We start from the raw sequence: 19,451 nt of genomic DNA, 5'->3' as shown, positions 1-19,451 counted from the left end.
GTCTTAGCCTCAGATCACGCACAGAGTGGTACAGGTTTTGCTCAAGAATATCCCTGTATTTAGCACCATCCATCTTTCCCTCAACTCTGACCAGTTTCCCAGTCCCAGGCTGCTGAAAAACATCCCCACAGCATGATGCTGCCACCTCCATGTTTCACTGTGGGGATGGTGTTCTTTGGGTGATGTGATGTGTTGGGTTTGCACCAGACGTAGTCTTTTCCTTGATGGCCGAAAAGTTCAATTTTAGTCTCATCAGACCAGAGCACCTTCCTCCATACATTTTGGGAGTCTCCCACATGCCTTTTCACAAACTCACAACGTGCCTTTTTGTTTTTAGCTGAAAGTAATGGCTTTCTTATGGCCACTCTGCCATAAAGCCCAACTCTATGGAGCGTACGGCTTATTGTCGTCCTATGTACAGATACTCCAGTCTCTGCTGTGGAACTCTGCAGCTCCTCCAGGGTTAGCTTAGGTCTCTGTGCTGCCTCTGGGATTAATGCCCTCCTTGCCTGGTCCGTGAGTTTCGGTGGGTGGCCGTCTCTTGGCAGGTTTGCTGTTGTGCCATGTTCTTTCCATTTGGTTATGATAGATTTCATGGTGCTCCTGGGGATCATCAAAGATTTGGATATTTTTTTATAACCAAACCCTGACTTGTACTTAACAACATTGTCCCTTACTTGTTTGGAGAGTTCCTTGGTCCTCATGGCAGTGTTTGGTTAGTGATGCCCCTTGCTTAGGTGTTGCAGCCTCTGGGGCCTTTCAAAACAGGTGTGTATATGTAATGACAGATCATGTGACACTTAGATTGCACACAGGTGGACATCATTTCACTAATTATGTGACTTCTCAAGGTAATTGGTTACACCAGAGCTTTTTATGGGCTTCCTAACAAAGGGGGTAAATACATACACACATGCAAATTTTCTGTTTTCTATTTCTAAACAATAGTTTTATTTATATATTTTTCTCATTTCACCAACTAAGGGTACTTTCACACTAGCAGCAGGACGGATCCAACAGGCTGTTCACCCTGCCGAATCCATCCTTCCGCTATTTCGCCGTGCCGCTGCTCCGTCCCCACTGACCATAATGGGGGCGGAGCTCCGGCGCAGCACGGCAGTGCACCGCAAAAGGCCGCCGGACTAAAAGTACTGCATGTCCGACTTTTTCGTCCGACGGCCTCTCACCGCGAACTGCCGTGCTGCCCCAGAGCTCCGCCCCCGTCCCCATTATAGTCAATGGGGACGGAGCGGCAGTCTGGCGGCACGGCGAAATAGTGGCAGGACGGATCCGACAGGGTGAACAGCCTGTCGGATCCGTCCTGCCGCTAGTGTGAAAGTAGCCTTAGACCATTGTGTACTGATCCATCACATAAAATTATGATTCACAAAACATTGAACTTAAGGCTGTAATGTAACAAAACACAAAAAAAAGTCAAGGGCGGGTGAATACTCTTGCAGGGCACTGTATGGTTGTATGTGTACTACACGCAGTCAGTTCTTCTATATCCTCCGGGGGATCTCTCCTAATCACAGGCTACACAGAATATAATTAGTCAGTCTTCCGGGGACAGAGAACACAAGAGCACTCACCAATCTTCTCTGGATCAGTGATTCCAATATTCAGTTCAAAGTGATCCTCCTGTTCTTCTTCTTCTAACTGATGGCACAGAAAACAAGCAGTAAGATGACTGTTATGGCTATAGTCTGCTTATCATCTACCTTTTACTGGATGTTGTGCACTTTTTTGTAGATGTGTGAAAATTACACAAAGTTGTAGCGGAAAACAAAACATAGTGAACTCAATTTAACAGTAAGCTTGCCGTCAAAGTTTAAATATACGGTTTTGTCATTTTTTGTCAAATTGGCAATTTCAATTTAAAGGTATATATTAGCCCTGATTCAGACGTCTGTATTAAAACTTGTCCATGTTGCGACCACAACACATAGCCTATTTTTAGTATGGCAGTAGGTCATATGTCTGTGTAGGACAATGAACCTGGCGACAGCAGATCCATTTGTCTCCAATAGTCTTCAGGTCTATGTCCTGTGAGACAAGGACCAAAGTAGTTTGTGCCCTGCGTTTTTGACATGGACCTTCTGTCCATGCAAAAAAAAACTGAGGACTGAAGCATCATTTACTTCCATGGGTCCATATGCAGCCAGTTGTACACACTGGTAACATAAGGACGTAACGTACGCTTGTGTGAATTAGGTCATAGGCCACTTTCAAAGGGTCAGTATTTCTAACCAAGAGTGGATCTTACGGAGAAAAAGTATAACAGGAAGACTTGCACCTCTGCCATGTGTTGGATCCATGCCTGGTACTGGTCAAGTCCAACACAGTGTAATAAGTCTGTTGCAAGACTGAAAATGCGCTGAAAAATCTGTAGGTTTTACATGTTTTGCAGAAGTCTTTTCATCCTTTTCATTAATATAGGCAAAAAAAAAAGTGCAACAAAGGGAGCAACCACCTGCAGATTTGTTTTGCTACACATTACTGGGGTTTTATCAAACCCCAATTGCTTGCATTGTACTGTACTTTATTTAGGACTTTACAAATAAAAATCTGCCATGTGTGAACTTAACAAGTGAAAGTTTAATAAGGCCATAATATGGCTGCATATTAGCATCTGTTGAGCTCACAATAACAAGACCTCAGGTGGTTCCACTGAAACAGACCATTATCATAGGATGAACATTAGGCATACAAGCAGAAGAAATGATCGGAAATTCTCCTGTAAATCACATCTAAAGGATTATGGAGAAGTGCTTATCAAAGAGAACGTGTTACTAGGTAAATCTCTGAATTAAAGGGGTTATCCAATACTATAAAAATGTCCCCAATATGCCGGGCCCCTTACAGTGAATATACTTACCCCGCTCCTGGACCCTGCACCGCCGCCGTTGGCCGCTCCCACCGACACTGGATGTTTTCATCCGCGCACGGAAAGAAACAGCAGCGGCGGTGTAGGGTCCAGGAGCAACGCAAGGAGTGAGGTAAGTATATTCACTCTGAGGTGTCCGGTATATGGAGGACATTTTTATAGTATTGGATAACCCCTTTAATGTACCCATAGTAAGATCCCCCCCAACTAGTGGGAGCAGTATGTAAAACTCCTTATTCAAATTACCTCTTCATAACTTTTCTGCTTGGAGGTAGCGGAAGCGGCTGCGATAAGAGCAGGAGTACTAAGAGGAGCCTCCTCTTTCTGATTGCTGCGTGAACTGTCGACTGAAAGCTTGACCATGGATTCTGTAGAAAAAAACAGAATAATGACAGGAAAGCAGGTAACAGTTACCAACATACCAACTGGTAATTCACCACGTAGTTTCTGTGCCGCCCTCACCACTTTCAGAAAAGGGGGCGTGATGAGGGTGGGGAGCAGATTTCAATCTAAGTGAAAGGAATGTCTGAAGAGGCACTTCATTTATGACGAGGCGGTGCAAGGAATATCAATTTGTACAGTACTTTGCAAGTGCAGATTTCATGCAGATTTTCTGCACATTTATCAATTATGATGGATCGTTCTATTTCATTTCCCAACTTTTTTTTATTTTCTTCGTTATTGTGTATAAAATATATACACACACAAGCAAGTCCCCAAAAGGTCATAAAAAAAAAAAAAAGACATTCACAAAGTTATGGCTTATGCACACTATTTTTCCTCCATGTGCTATCCGTTTTTAAAACTGACCTGTACAAGTCAATGGAGCTATTCACTAACGTGGGTCTGCTAAGACACAAACTCTGGTGCCCTGGGTAAGGGCAGTGGGGGACACCCAGATGTCATGTGACCACATGGTCCAAAAGGGACCACTGCTTCTATTTGCTACATAGTACTGTGTAAGTTAAAACAGAAAAGATAAAGATTATGAACTGCTTCCGTCTTGTCCTCCACGACCTGCTACTGCTAGACTGCAAGAACAGGGACTGTACATTTACAATGGGCGGGTTTAAAGTCCAAGACATTTTACATTTACAACACGGTGTCCTTAAAGGGAATCTTTGAGCTCCAAAACACCACACAAACTAGAGTAAGTGGTGTATAGGGTAAGTGACGCCGGTTATGTCATTTTTATCTTCATACTCACTTGCATGGTGCTCCCACAAATCAAATGCCTTGAGTGGGCTCCTCTTTGACTACCCTCCATTCCCTTACGTCCTCAACAGCAGCACAGATGGGGTTAACTGCCCCTGTGGACTGGTAGGACCGGCGGAATTTTAATGAGCCCAAGAACCAATAAACGATCTTCAGCTCCCTGAAAGGGAGGAGATCACCCCCCAGCCCACCGTGTTTTTTTCTGTCCTCTGGACAGGTGGCTTCCCCTAAGGAGGATCAGCGGAAGGCTGGGGCCAAGAGGAAGCATTTGGAATGAGAGGCTACCAGGTCCCTCTCAGACTCCCATGGAGGTGGTCGCACCGGTCGAAAGACCTACCCCCTGTTCAGTGGGGTCTTCTTCTTCTGAGGAAGAAGAATCTACTTCTTGCTTTTTTCCTCCAGAAAAGACGCAGAAGTTACTCAAGTCCATCAGGTCGGGGGACCAGGATGTTGACATGGGGGAGTCCTCCGATCCCGCCGGTCGGACACAGCGTGTCTTTAGAGCGGATGAGACCCTCCTCTCTGTGATGCGCACAGAGTGGAAGAAGCCTGAGAAGGGTCCAGTGCTTACCAGAAAATTCAGACTCATGTACCCGATGGCTAAACCCTTGGTGGAATCGTGGGGTTCCGTTCCCAAGGTGGACATGGCTATAGCCAAGTTGTCCCGGCGCACTCTAGTCCCTGCAGACGATGGGTCTAGCCTGCAGGACCCCCTAGACCGGAGGGCAGAGTGCACCCTTAGGAGGGGTTACGCGGCGGCCGCCGCCTCCGCATCTACTTCCATTGCGGCCACTGAGGTAGCCACCTATCTACGCTCTAGGCTTAATCAAATCCAGACGGATGTGGACCAGAGCGTATCAAGAGACGACATCCTGGCAGCCTTCAAGTCAGCCAACGTGGCTATGGACTTTTTAGTTGATTCCTCCCAGATGGAGCTAAAGCTGGCCGCCAAAACTATGGCCCTAGTTTCAGCTGCCCGCAGACCACTCTGGCTGAAACCGTGGATTGCGGATAACGCATCCAAGTTTAACCTTTGTGGGCTCCCCTTCGAACCAGATAGGTTATTCGGGTCCGAATTGGACAAAATAATGGAGGGGCTCTCCGATAAAAAAGGGAAGAGCCTCCCCCAGCAGCCCTTTCGGGGACGCCCCAGACAGGAAAAGAAGGGCGGAGGTCGTTCTGGGCAGCAGTCTAGGCGCAGAGATTGGGGGGGGCCATCTCGTAAATATCCGAGACGCCCCCGCAAACCCACCAGGGAGGCAAAACCCTCCTGACTATGGGCCTCCTCGAGGCTCTTGGATAAGCCCTGCTGCCCCTGCAGTGTCTCCTCTAGATTTTCCCGTATCCCTCCCCCAGATTCCCGTGGGGGGCCGTCTTACCCATTTCAAAGACTCTTGGAGCCGGTTGATTGCAGACCCCTGGGTCCAGGACATAGTTTCCGCCGGGTACTGGGTAGATCTTATCTCTCTCCCCCCAGAGAGATTCATCGCCACACGAAGCTTCGGGTCTGCCAAACAGGTGGTCCTAGAATCTTACATTCAGGACTATATTTCCAAGGGAGCTCTGGAGGAGGTACCGGCAGGGGAGAGGGGCCTAGGGATTTATTCACCAGTGTTCCTGGTTCCCAAGAAGACAGGAGATCTCCGGATGATCATCGATTTGAGATTCCTCAATCGATTTATAAGGAAAACAAGGTTTCGCATGGAAACCATAAGGTCAGTCAGCCATATCCTCAATTCTGGGGACGTCATGGCTACTCTGGACCTCAAGGATGCGTACCTTCACATTCCGATCCATTCCGCTTCCCGGAAACTCCTCAGGATCGCGGTCCAGATCTCAGGGGTTTGCAGGCACTTTCAGTTCGCCGTGCTTCCCTTCGGAATCTCTTCTGCCCCCTCATCTTCACCAAGGTGGTAGTTTCGGTGGTGGCAGCTTTGAGACTCCAAGGACTGACTATTATTCCTTATCTGGACGATTGGCTTTTCATAGCCTCTTCAGTTCCGATCCTTACCCACCATCTTCAGGTCGCAGTCTCCTTTCTCTTCCGCCTAGGCTGGATTATCAACTGGCAGAAGTCGAATGTGAGCCCATCGACTTCAATCCATTACTTAGGATTCGTGGTCGACTCTGTGGAGATGTCCCTCCGGTTGACTCCAGAAAGGAGAGCGCGGATTCAGGACCTGGCAAAGGTCCTTTATGTCCCTCGTCGAGTCTCTATCCGGACTCTCATGAAGATGCTGGGGCTCATGTCAGCGGCTGCGGATGCGGTCCCTTGGGCGTTATGGCACCTCCGTCCTCTTCAGTCGGAGGTCTTACACCTATGGAACGGCAGCCCTGCGGGGCTAGATTCCCTGTGCTCCCTGTCCGGTCAAACCCGAAATTCCCTCAGATGGTGGTTTCAGCTACCAGCAGGGAAGTCTATGACCCAACCAGCTTGGGTCATATTGACTACAGACGCGTCCCTTGTAGGCTGGGGCGCTCACCTGGACGGATCCCCAATTCAGGGATCTTGGTCTCCTCTGGAGCGGCATCTTTCCTCCAATCTTCGCGAGATGCGAGCTATCCGGCTAGCCCTCCTTCACTTTGCGCCTCAGATCCGGGGCAAAGCAGTGAAAGTCCAGTCAGACAATATGACTGCTGTCCTCTATATAAACAAACAGGGAGGCACAAGATCATTGCCCCTTCTGTCAGAGATCGGGGTAATTCTTCGGTGGGCAGAGCTGAACCTTTCCCATCTATCTGCCGTTCATATTCGAGGCTCCCTCAATATGATAGCGGACCGCTTAAGTCGAGGATTACCGACCATGGAGTGGTCTCTGCATCCGGAGATCTTCAGGCAGCTAGTTCACAGATGGGGTATGCCAGAAGTGGATCTCATGGCAACCAGGTTCAACGCCAAGGTGATGAGGTTCTGTTCCCTCTACAGGGAAGACAACCCCCTGGCGATAGATGCTCTGTCAATACCGTGGAGGTTCAGGCTGGCTTACATCTTCCCTCCCTTTTCCATGATACCGAGGGTATTGATGAAAATCCGTCAGGATCAGGCCTCGGTAATAGCCATCATACCGTTTTGGCCCAGAAGATCCTGGTTTACCCAGCTCATTCAGATGAGTCGGGGACAATACTGGAGACTCCCCCCGGAGCAGACCCTGGTGTCGTGGGACACTCACCTCTGCCCAGATCTGCACAGGTTCAACCTGACAGCCTGGAGGTTGATCAGTCCCTTCCCAACATAGAAGGGCTTTCCGAGTCGGTCCTGAGAACTTTGTCGCATTCCCGAGCAGAGTCTACAAAGAAGGCCTACTCCAGGATCATGAGAATCTTCGAGGCATGGTGTGATTCCAGACAGGTGGCGTCTGCAGATCCGCCCCTTCCTGCGATACTTCAATTTCTTCAGGATGGATTAGATAGAGGCCTATCTCCAGCTACCTTGAAGGTACAGGTTTATGCCATCTCGGCCTGTCTCAACAGGCCACATTCTCGGGACCCACTCATCAAACGCTTCCTGAAGGGAGCTGAAAGACTAAAGCCTACTATACTGAAACCTATCCCCCAGTGGGATCTTTCAGTAGTGCTCAGGGGGCTAGCATCTCCCCCCTTCGAGCCCTTGGAGGAGGTAAATTTTAAATTTCTGACTTTAAAGATGGTCTTTCTTCTGGCTATAGCTTCAGCCAAAAGAGTTTCTGAATTGCAGGCTTTTTCCGCAAATCACCCGTACATTATTTTTCTACAGGATAGAGTACTCCTGAAGTTTTTACCTTACTTCAGGCCTAAGGTGCCTACTTTCCAGAACATCAATCAGGTAATATCTTTACCAGTTTTGTTTACAGCCTCCTCCTCTGATACTCCAGCTAGAGACCCGCTGGATATTTCAAGATGCCTCCAGATCTATGTGGATAGATCTAGTGAGTTCAGGAAAGATGAGAATCTTCTTATCCTGTTTGCCGGTAAGTCTAAAGGCCGTAAAGCGTCTAAAGCCACCATTAGTCGCTGGATCAAGGAGGCCATTTTGGAAGCTTTCGTCTCCCAATCCTTAGATCCTCCCGAGTTTGTGAGGGCCCATTCTACTAGGGCGGTCTCCACCTCGGTTGCGGAGAGAAGACTCCTCCCCTTAGAGTTGATCTGTAAGGCGGCCTCCTGGAGCTCTGAGTCAACCTTCATCTCCCATTATAGGATAGATGCTAGGATGGCAGAGTTTTCGGCTTTTGGGCAGACTGTTCTTAGTTCTGCCAGGCATGAGGACCCTCCCTAGGGGATTCTTCTTGCTATCTCCCCATCTGTGCTGCTGTTGAGGACGTAAGGGAATCGTTAATTTCTAACGATAATTTGTTTTCCCTTAGTCCTAACAGCAGCACACAAATATCCCACCCTAAATACATTATGCTTGTTAAAAACACGGTGGGCTGGGGGGTGATCTCCTCCCTTTCAGGGAGCTGAAGATCGTTTATTGGTTCTTGGGCTCATTAAAATTCCGCCGGTCCTACCAGTCCACAGGGGCAGTTAACCCCATCTGTGCTGCTGTTAGGACTAAGGGAAAACAAATTATCGTTAGAAATTAACGATTATGTGCGTGAGCGTGGGAGACAGAGATCGCAATAATGCCTGTACAAGCGTCATAGATGCTTGTTCAGGCCATTATACTCCCTGGAAAAAGTCAAAGGCGTACTAATATGGCCTAGACTTCTCCCTGCCGCTCATCAGCGCAGTGCGCACTGTAAACAGCACAGGCAGCGCAGCGATGCCGCCTGAAACAACCAATAACAAAGCTCCTTACAGCTAGGAGATTTGTTATTGGTTGGTTTGATGGGCTGCCAGAGCGATACAGACCTCTGCAGCAGGGGAAGCTGGCGGGAGATGGAAGGTGGAGGGGTTAGCTCCCGGGGGTTTCTATAGTAAGGGGAGAGAGGTGCTCTGTGCTGGATCAGGCACATAAGGGTGTGTTTTTGTCAAACGTTTAACGTAAATAAAAACTGTATACATTAACGGACGCCTCAGACAGATGCCATACAAGTTCCATTGTGTGTGTGTGTATATATATATATATATATATATATATATATACATATACATATACACACACATACAAAAAGGCAAAGACTGCAGCACTTCGAATCGGTGAAAAAACGTGAAGTCCTTTATTCACCCATGCGATGTATTAGTCTGCTTTCTGGGACCATTCTCAATTATCCAATATATTTTTTATTTTTTTTTAAAAGCATATTGTACCATGTTTAAAGCACATGTAGGCTAACATACAATGGAACTCTATGGTGACGGATTCAACAGTATGGCATCTGTCTGAAGCGTCTGTTAACATATATGTTTTTTTTGTGTACATTAAATGTATGACAAAAACGTGATGTGAACCCAGCCTGAGTCCATACGTTATCCTGTCTTTTTACCAGACAAAAAAGGGCTGCATATAAGGCTATTTTGTCCAGTCTTTTTGACAGAATCTGCAACAGAGGCTCCAAACGCCGCCTCCATCGCAGATGTGAACAAGTGTAGGCCTACATATTATGTTTTTAAATTACTTCAACTTTTGTTGGTGAATTGTACGAGGAGGTACTTCTTTGTTCAGTCAAAATGTATACCTGCAAACAAATCCTGGTCATCATCATCCAGGAAGAGTCCATTTTCTCTTGACGTTTCGTGGACAACCTCCTTCTGGGGCAGTGGAGCAATCACTTCTTTGCTCTGAAAAATAAAAATAAATAAAAAATAAAATCAGTGAGATGAACATAACAGGCCAAGTGAACACAAGTATCGCGAATTCAGGGGAACATGGTGAAACTTTCCACAGACCAGCTGCTAAGATTACAAACAGGATCTGAGCAGCAGTTTTTCCGTATTAGCTGTAGGACGTATTAGGTGTTACATTTCGGTTATACTGGTTAGACGAGCCATCAAGGGAAATTTGAGCTATGCTACCGGACTGGCCCAGCTAAAACATGCTCATCCAATCCAACCACATGTGCCTAGTATATAGAATTAGGGTGTATTTACACACACACACTTACTGCCTATAGGCTATAAATGTTCGAGCAGTTTGTGTTTGTCTCTGCAAGGATCTTTCTGAAACAAATGCAAAATGGCTAAAATGGAAGCAAAATGTGCATATCGGATAGCTAAAGTATCAGAAGAATGGAAAACGGAACAGTAATGTGAACCCGGCCCAAGTTATTTTCTAACCTGGGAAACCCCTCTCACCGCTCTTGGCAAACAGTAGCCAGGAATACACTGCAAGGAGGTTCACAGTATTACATGGTGGCCATTCAGATGTATTTAAGATAAATAGCAAAATAAAAGCAACCACACTAGTCAGGTCTGGACCCTAAGGCAATAAAGGCCACAAGCCCCACTAATGAACACTTCAGTCCCTGTCCCAATGGGGCTCACCTTTCAGACACGGAATAAGCACCGATCGACGGTATAACAAGTCAGTCAGTGCTTGCACATTTTACTCTGCCAACTGTACGGAGGACCAATCATTAGTACGATGGGTCAACCCCATACAGCCGGCGTATTATTATTAGTAGCACTTTCCCAGTTTACATAGGGAGGTGTGCTACTGACCAGCGAGCATTTGTAGGCTTGCGTAAATCCTCCGATTACCTGACAAAACGCACATTTGTTGTGTGTTGGCTGACCTGTGTACATGGGGCAATGCCAATGTAAAAGGGCCATTACCCACACACACACACTCACTAGGGACAACGTTGCTGAAGAGAACATCACCCAAAGCCTATAGCGACATGACATGATGAGCCAGAGAGGTTTAGAAAAGTAAGGTGGCCAAGATGAAAGGGATAGCCCAGAAAACCAATGACTGATATCAAATGTCCTAAACTCTCTGAAAAGTGTATTGTGTCCTGGAGTAACTGGAAGGATCATGGCTGTCCATTATAATTTACAAAAGACTGACTGTCTATACATAAAAATCTAAAATCGGTCATGTCTGGAAATTCCTGCCAGCTATAAAATGTGTGACTGGCCTTGGTGCATACTATAAACTGACAATCTCAATGCTGCTGCCCCGGCAGTATTATACTGGCACACAGTGTGCACTCAGCATGGCCTACTAGAGACACTGATGACACATGACCCAGTAAACTGCAATACAAATGCCACCGACCATGGATATCCAGTAGGTTCCATTCAGCTCTTAAATGGATGAATGCGGAACGAAATTGCAGACGTGTGAATGGACCCTTAGGCCTCTTGCACAGACACGACTGTTCCGATTTTTGTGGTCCACAAATTGCGGATCCGCAAAACACGGAAGCCGCCGTGTGCCTTCCGCAATTTGCGGAACGGAACAGGCGGCCCATTGTAGAAATGCCTATTCTTGTCCGCGAAACGGACTACGGGGCTACGTAACGGAGCAATGGACGCGGACAGCACACGGAGTGCTGTCCGCATCTTTTGCGGCCTCATTGAAGTGAACGGGTCTGCATCCGACGCAAAAACTGTGGTTCGGAGGCGGACCAGAACAACAGTCGTCTGCATGAGGCTTTATCCTGTGGATAAAGGGCAACTTTAAATCTTGGCTCAAAGGGTTTCTACCACCAGATTTGGTCCTATTTAGCTGACTGACACTAGCGATGCGCTAGTGTCAGCAGTCCATAACAGTGTTCTTACTTATCTGTCTGCTGCCGTTCACCTTAAAAACGTACTTTCATAGATATGCTAATGAGCCCCTAGGTGCTATGTGGGCGCCATTAGCACCTAGAGGGCTCCGTTCACTAACCATTTCAGCCGCCCATCGCGTCCCTCCAGCCCGCCCCGCTCCTGTTGATTGACGTGAAACTTCTCAGTATCTCGTACCAATTCCCACGCCTGCGCCGTGCGCTTCTGTATTCGGCACAGAGCATTGTATCGCTCCCTGCATTCACACCGGCAGATCTGTCACAATGTCCTTAGTGAACAGCAGTGAAGAGGTTAAGAGATCACATGATTGTGCCTAATAGAGTCCCTGATAAAGCAGTGGTCACCAAGGACATGCAGATCATCCCACAAGATGGGGTGTCTCCATCCGAGTTCCTGGCTCCTGAGTCATAGCTGGATGCTGCGCACCAGTCATGGGTTCTGGGAGGTCAATAAAAAGCCATTCTTTTCATACGGTGAATGCGAAGCTTGTTGGATAATTCCTGCAGCCTCTGAAATGTTTTCCATCAGCAAAATGTTCTGTCCCCTTGCCAAAAGCACAGCTTATATAGAAACAGTAGAGATCTGTACTGTTCACACAATAGCAGAAGGTGAGTGGGCTTCATGTGCTGCCCCCAATACAAACAGTTCTTACAGGAACAGCGAGTCATTTCTATGGGGCCATGCACACGTCTGTATTTTGTGCAGAGGCGTGCGGCTCTGCCATGCGCTCAACTCCAGTTCATCATAGCCAAGAATACACAGACAAGTCACATTATTATGACCATAACCCTAATATCTCGTGCAGCTCAAACAACAGCTAGACGGGCTGGGAGTAGGGTTGCACCGGGTATCGAATTACTGATACCCAATCAATACTTTTGTACCGGTATCGATTCGATACCTACTGCACAGCCTAGTATCAGAGAACATGGCACGCGCTGCTCTCAGCACCCGCCATGTTCCCACACCAGTACAGGGGAGAAAAAAAGCAGTCTCTCCCTTCCACCTGTGCCGCTGCTGCCCCTGCCACCAATGAGAGGAGAGAGAGCGGCGGAGGAGGGGAGGGGCTGTGGCCACTGCACCCCCAACAAAGATAATTAACATGTAATACAGATACAGGAGGCGGGTGCCGGCGGCAGAATCACATAGCCGGCACCCAAACTCTATGACGGGGAGCTGCAATCAGCGGCAGTTAACCCCTCATAGCGTCGGGCGGGTGGGCGCTGTCTACGGCAGCAGTGGTCTTATGCTTAGTGTATGAGGTTGGATAAATGTAAAATTGTCTACATTTTATTTCTGCATAGGAGACTAGCAATGGTTTCCCTACAGAAATATCAGCCTCATAACGTTATGAGGGCCTGTGCATCTGAATTACCGCAAAATTCCTTCTCCTCCTCGGCTACAAAATACTCCTCAAAATTGTTAAGAGGAGTATTTTTACTCTTCTGGAAAAAATTTAGTGCTTACTCTGGTCCCCTACCCTCCTCTTCATTGGCGGTGGCAGTTGTGATCGGAGCCCCAGCAGTGCAATCGCGGGGCTCCGATCGGTTACCATGGCAGCCAGGACGCTATTGAAGCCCTGGCTGTCATAGTAGGCTCCCTGCTGCTGTATGTACTATGCACAGGGCAGCAGGGAGAATGAGGTCCTAATAACCCTAATAGAGAACTATCAGGGTGAATAGGACAAGGGTTCTAGCCCCTAAGGGGGGAAATGGTTATTAAATAAAAAGTAAAAATAAACAAATAAACATTACATATCGCCACGTCCAAAAATTCCGAACTATTAAAATATTTTAAAAAAAATCTATGTGATGAACGCCGTAACAGAAAAAAAAAAAGCTGCACAATTCGCATTTTTTTTGTCACCTTGTCCCCCCCCCCCAAAAAAAAATAGGATAGGACTGTTCGATTAGGGGCCGGACGTTCCATAAAATGCACAATGCACGCAGCTTTTTGGGCGTTTTTTTTTAGTTGTTTCTTTTGCATGGTATCAAATAGTATTGAGTATCGCAATACTTTTCTATGGTATTGAAATCAAAAATTTTGGTATTGTAACAACCCTAGCTGGGAGTGACTAAATCGGGTCTTAGAAGGTTGTCCCAGGTAGCCATGCTGACTGCAGTGTATCGGCAAACCTGCTGGAGGGTGCGTTGTGGAGGGCCCATAGAGAAAACATGACAATCAAGGTACCTCAGAAGCTCAATTGGGTTTAAGTCTGGGGAATTAGGGGGTCAGGGTAGTACTTGGAGGTCCTGTTCATGCTCTTCCAACCAATGCTGAACATTTCTAGCCGTGTGACTGGAAGATCCCATCCTCCGCAGGGAAGACAATCAGTGTCCATCCAGTTCAATGAAGCAGAAGACTTGCAGGAGAAGGCAACCCTTTGCTAATCAGTGGGGGTCCAATTCCAATATTGCTGCAAAAATGAAAGCCTTTTCTGCTGATGCAACTTTGTTGCAGTGACCATATATCTGCTTCGGAGCTCCATACGCAGTAGGGTTCTCTGAACTGTTGTTTAAAGCCTCATGCACACGACCGTTGTGTGTTTTGCTGTCCACAAATTGCAGGTCCGCAAAACACAGGTTGGCGTCCTGTGTGCGTTCCGCAATTTTCAGAACGGTGCGGACAGCCATTAATATAACTACCTATTCTTGTCTGCAAAACGGACAAGAATAGGACAGGCTATTTTTTTTTTGCGGACCACGGAACGGAGCAATGGATGCGGAAAGAACATGGAGTGCTGTCCGCATCTTTTGTGGCCCCATTGAAGTGACTAGGTCCGCACCTGAGCCGCAAATACTGCGGTTCAGGATGCGGACCAAAACAACGGCCGTGTGCATGAGGTCCTTAGACACACGTCTGGTAGTCCCATCTCATGTTCGTGGTGAGCTGCTCTACTATTGCAGGTCAGACCGTCCAAGCGTACCTTCACTAGCCGACGTTCACATCTCACGTCGAATGGCATGTGGCACTCCGCAGTTTCAACATTTCTTAATCGTAGCGGTGCCACTTGTTCATTCACCATACACTTTCACCACAGCAGCACGAGAGAACTTCACAAACTGCACAGCTTCAAAAGCCAATAATCATCCCTTTTTGCAACTCTGATAAATCTATTTTACCCATTACAGCAACGAGGGCTATGTGTACCCACCAAGCCAGATCACAACACATGACTTCCTTCATGATCTAGGGGCTGCCGATGTTGGAGCCCAGCCGCACCCCTTCTCCGTGCGCTATGGATAGACCTGTCCTGGCATCGGCCTCACAGAACACATAGCGCTGACTGGTCTTTCAACAGCGCATGCGAGAGATTACGGCGCACCAGGCATATGAGGTCGGCGATGAGGAGTGAATAAATTAGCAGTGGGGCGGAGCTGGGCTCCAACGAACAGAGGGACAGCCACTTGGGCTCCTTATTTAGGTAATTTGCATATTAATAAAGGCGATTTTATAGACAAATTACAAGACACAGGGCAGTAATACTAGTAGATTGTAATACAAATCATGGAGACTGTCTTCATATCTGTGCCGAGAAGAAAAGCAGAAATGTCTATACTTCTACTTTAAAGGGGTCCCCTGGGACTTTGATATTGATTGCCTATCCTCAGGGGTCCGACTCCTGGTACCCCACCGATCAGCTGTATGAAAAGGCCTTTTCCTGGAAGATGTGATGTCATATTCATCGGTCACATGGCCTAAGCACTGCTCAGCCCCATTCAAGTGAATGGAGCTCAATACCAAGCAGAGACGCTATCAAATGGATGGCACTGTGCTTGGCAAGCTGTGAGGAGGCCACGGCACTCACCAGAGCTGATCGGAGGGGTTCCAGGAGTCAGATCTCCGCCGGTCTCATATGGATGACCGGAAAGGGTCTCAGACAGTTCAGAGCAGCAGGGAGTGTAGGCGGTGTGGAGACCAAAGCCTTGGTGTATAACAGATCAGCAACCCCAAGCACTCCAGTGCTGGAAATACAGTTCCCAGAATGCTTTATTCACTTCTACTGGAGTTACAAGAAAAGCTGAACAAATGGGAATGCTGGGAGGTGTAGTTTCTCAGCAGCTGGCATGCCGAAGGTTGCAAACCCCTGATGTACAAAGAACAGCAGACTTGGGATACGCCGGCAGCTAATGTAGCAAACTGCCCAGCCTCTCCCTGTGCTGACCCTGCGGATTCTGGGCAAAGCAGGGTGGCGCACCCAACCCTAAAGAGCCCCCTAAATTCACGTACTGTGCCACACTGACCCCACAGAGGCCCTGTGCCACCCTAAACCTACATGACATGACCTCATACTGTGCCACCCTGAAACCTACACGACCTCTCAGAGCACTATAGCTCAGACCTTTGAAGCATGTCTCAAAATGGATTGCCCCATAACTCCATTTACGCTAAATCTAATGGTGTCTCCAGCTTTAGGTATCAGAGGAATGACTTCAATAGTGAGTCTACTGCTCGGATCCATACAGGACTGGTGGCTCTGTTACGGGGGCACTGTTATTCAGTCACTGTTACGGGGGCACTGTTGTGTAGGCCTATGTATGACTTATTTGAATTAGGGCTCATGCACACGACCGTGTGCCCCCCGTGGTCGTATTACGGCCCGCATACGGCGGGTCCGCAATACATGGGCACCGGCCATGTGCATCACGGATTGCGGACCCATTCACTTCAATGGGTCCGCAATCTGGGAGATGCAGAACGGAGGCACGGAACTGAAGCCCACGGAAGCACCACTTTTTTGCCGTGTGGACATATCATGGACCCATTCAAGTTGAATGGGTCTGGATCTGTCTGCGGCCGCCGCACGGATGTTGCCGTACATTGGGGACCGCAAATTGTGATCCCAAATTTGGTGCATGAGCCCTTACTGTACCTTTCATACTCCTCCTCGGCTAAAAAATACTCTTCAAAAATGTTAGAGGACCTGTCTGTTTCAGTAACCATTTCCATTCCCTGTGTGATAATTCTGCAGCATCTCTTCTTATGACTATGCTGCACAATTCCTCTCTTATTCCTGCTGGAAGTTTATGGATAACAGTTGGGGGGTGTCCCTACACAGCGTGCTACTGGCATCTCTCACTGGACAATGTGAGAGTGCAGGGATATCCCCCCCCCCCCCCCATCGGTAACACCCATCTGTAAACCTGGAGCCACAATAAGAGAAGACTGGCACAGCACAGATAGATGCTGCAGAAGTGCCATCCATGTGGCATAAGATTATTAACCTAAACAGACATGGCAGGGGTGGAGACCGGCCCTCTAGGAGGAGGACTTTTACTCCTCCAGAAAATTTGGCCCCTAAGCTTTTCGGATGTATGGGAACCCTCAGCTTTTCGGACATGCAGACGTATGGAGCCCATAAACTTTTCAGACGTGCAGACGTATGGAGCCCATAAACTTTTCAGACGTACAGACCAGGGTTACACCGGGTATCGATACCCAATCAATACTTTTGTACCGGTATTGATTCGATACCGGGATTTGCCTTTTACCGATACTAGGCTGCGCAGAACATGGAGCGCGCTGCTCTCAGTGCACTCCATGTTCTCCTTAGAAGCACAGGGGAGAAGGAGGCAGTCCCTCTCCCTCTCTCTCTCCCTCTACCTCCCCCCTGTGCCGCTGGTACCAATAAGGACACAGAGAGGAAGAGGAGGGGAGGGGCTGTGGTCACTGCACCACCAATGAAGATAACTCACCCATTAATTCATATACAGGAGGCGGGTGCCGGTGGCAGAATACCATAGCTGGCACCCAGAATCTGACAGGGAGCTGCGATCAGTTAAGCCCTCAGGTGCCGCACCTGAGGTTAACAGCCAGCGGATCGCAGCGCCTTGTCATAGAGGTCAGGTGCCGGCTATATCAATCTGCCGCTGGCACCTGCCTCCTGTATTTGAATTAATGGGTGAGTTATCTTCATTGGTGGCTCAGTGCCGTGCCCCCCCCCCCCCCCGGTATTAAAGTCATTGGTGGCAGTGGCCACAGGGTCCCCTCCCCCTCATTGGTGGTAGTGGCAGTGGCAGCTTCTGATCGGAGCCCCAGCAGTGTGATCCTGGGGCTCCGATCGGTTACCATGGCAGCCAGGATGCTACTGAGGCCCTGGCTGCCTTTGGTAATCTCCCTGATGCTGTGTGCACTATGCACAGAGCAGCAGGGACAGTGTGAAGTTCTATTCAGCCTGATAGAGCTCTATTAGGGTGAGTGGGACAAGGGATGAAAAGATCCCAGGTTCTAGCCCCTAAGGGGGCTAATAGTGAGTAAATAAAAAGTAAAAAAAAAAAACACCAAAATACTAAAAGTTTAAATCGCCACCTTTCACAATTTTCCATATAAAATATATAAACAATAAAAAAAATGTGCAATTCGCCATTTACTTATTTATGGTATCGAAACAGAATCAAAATTTTGGTATCGTGACAGTATGTGGCCCCTAAGCTTTTCAGACGCGCAGACATATGTGGCCCCTAAGCTTTTCAGACGCGCAGACATTATGTGGCCCCTAAGCTTTTCAGACGCGCAGACGTATGTGGCCCCTAAGCTTTTCAGACGCGCAGACGTATGTGGCCCCTAAGCTTTTCAGACGCGCAGGCGTATGTGGCCCCTAAGCTTTTCAGACGCGCAGGCGTATGTGGCCCCTAAGCTTTTCAGACGCGCAGACGTATGTGGCCCCTAAGCTTTTCAGACGCGCAGACGTATGTGGCCCCTAAGCTTTTCAGACGCGCAGGCGTATGTGGCCCCTAAGCTTTTCAGACGCGCAGACGTATGTGGCCCCTAAGCTTTTCAGACGCGCAGGCGTATGTGGCCCCTAAGCTTTTCAGACGCGCAGGCGTATGTGGCCCCTAAGCTTTTCAGACGCGCAGACGTATGTGGCCCCTAAGCTTTTCAGACGTGCAGACATATGTGGCCCCTGACTAGTGTCAGCTGAACCATGATACCAGTGATGGAGGGGCTCCAGCTGGCCTGGGCCAGTGACGTCCCCTCCTCACAAGGAGCTCCTGTATGTATAGACAGGACAACCTACCTGTCACCAACCTCTAGGACAGGAAGAACGGGAGCCAGCACCTCCATGACAGCACAGACATGATGGGACCTGACACCAGCCAGCGCTACTTCACTCCAACTTCCAGTTACTCACCGCCCCGGTAAAGATGTCCTCTCCCTCCGTGTCACTGTCAGTGCCCGCAGCCTCCTCATCTTCATCCAGTTCCGGGGGACTGTGCTGTACGACTCCACTTTCATCCGCCATCACTGGAGCTGCCGGAAGCGGGGGGGATTACACAGGAACTCCGGCCAGCAGCGGACTCAGGGCGATGGCGAGCTGACGTCAGGCACCGAGGGGAAAAGCAAAACTAATGTGGAGCAGCGCCCCCGTGCGGTGGAATGCCGCCAATGACTATAGACTGAGCTGGAGTCATGCAAGCCTCTGATCCAGCGCCCAGCCGTGTATGTGGTCGGGGAGAGAACATGGAAATAGCAAGACAAAAACATGGAAAATGTGTGGTATTTCTACCTTTGAAAGGGATTTATCTAAAAAATAAATGGTTGGTTTATCCCCCTTAAAGGGGTTTTGGGACTTTTTGACTTTTCCAAAAGTGTTTAATATTAAGTGCAAAATCCATGTACCTTTTCCTCTCCGCCCTGGTCCCTGCTCCTTCAGACCCAGAATGGATGACCTCTGGACCAGGTTCCGACACCGCTGCAG

General features: G+C 48.3%; 1 protein-coding gene across 1 annotated transcript in view; it reads right to left on the bottom strand.

Moving 5' to 3' along the window:
• The window catches only part of SNX1 (sorting nexin 1), a 56,007-nt gene extending 36,937 nt beyond the window's left edge, over nt 1–19,070 (bottom strand). The window contains exons 1-4 of the mRNA XM_044279791.1: nt 18,885–19,070; nt 9,697–9,799; nt 3,134–3,255; nt 1,593–1,659 (exon numbers count right to left, since the gene is read on the bottom strand). Coding sequence (XP_044135726.1) covers nt 1,593–1,659; nt 3,134–3,255; nt 9,697–9,799; nt 18,885–18,995 — 403 coding nt within the window. The 5' untranslated portion in view covers nt 18,996–19,070. The remainder of the gene's footprint in view (nt 1–1,592; nt 1,660–3,133; nt 3,256–9,696; nt 9,800–18,884) is intronic.
• Between the last annotated feature and the right edge of the window lie 381 nt (nt 19,071–19,451).

Source organism: Bufo gargarizans, chromosome 2, assembly GCF_014858855.1.
Source record: "Bufo gargarizans isolate SCDJY-AF-19 chromosome 2, ASM1485885v1, whole genome shotgun sequence".
Taxonomy (NCBI): domain Eukaryota; kingdom Metazoa; phylum Chordata; class Amphibia; order Anura; family Bufonidae; genus Bufo; species Bufo gargarizans.
This window is presented reverse-complemented; position numbering and strand designations above follow the sequence as displayed.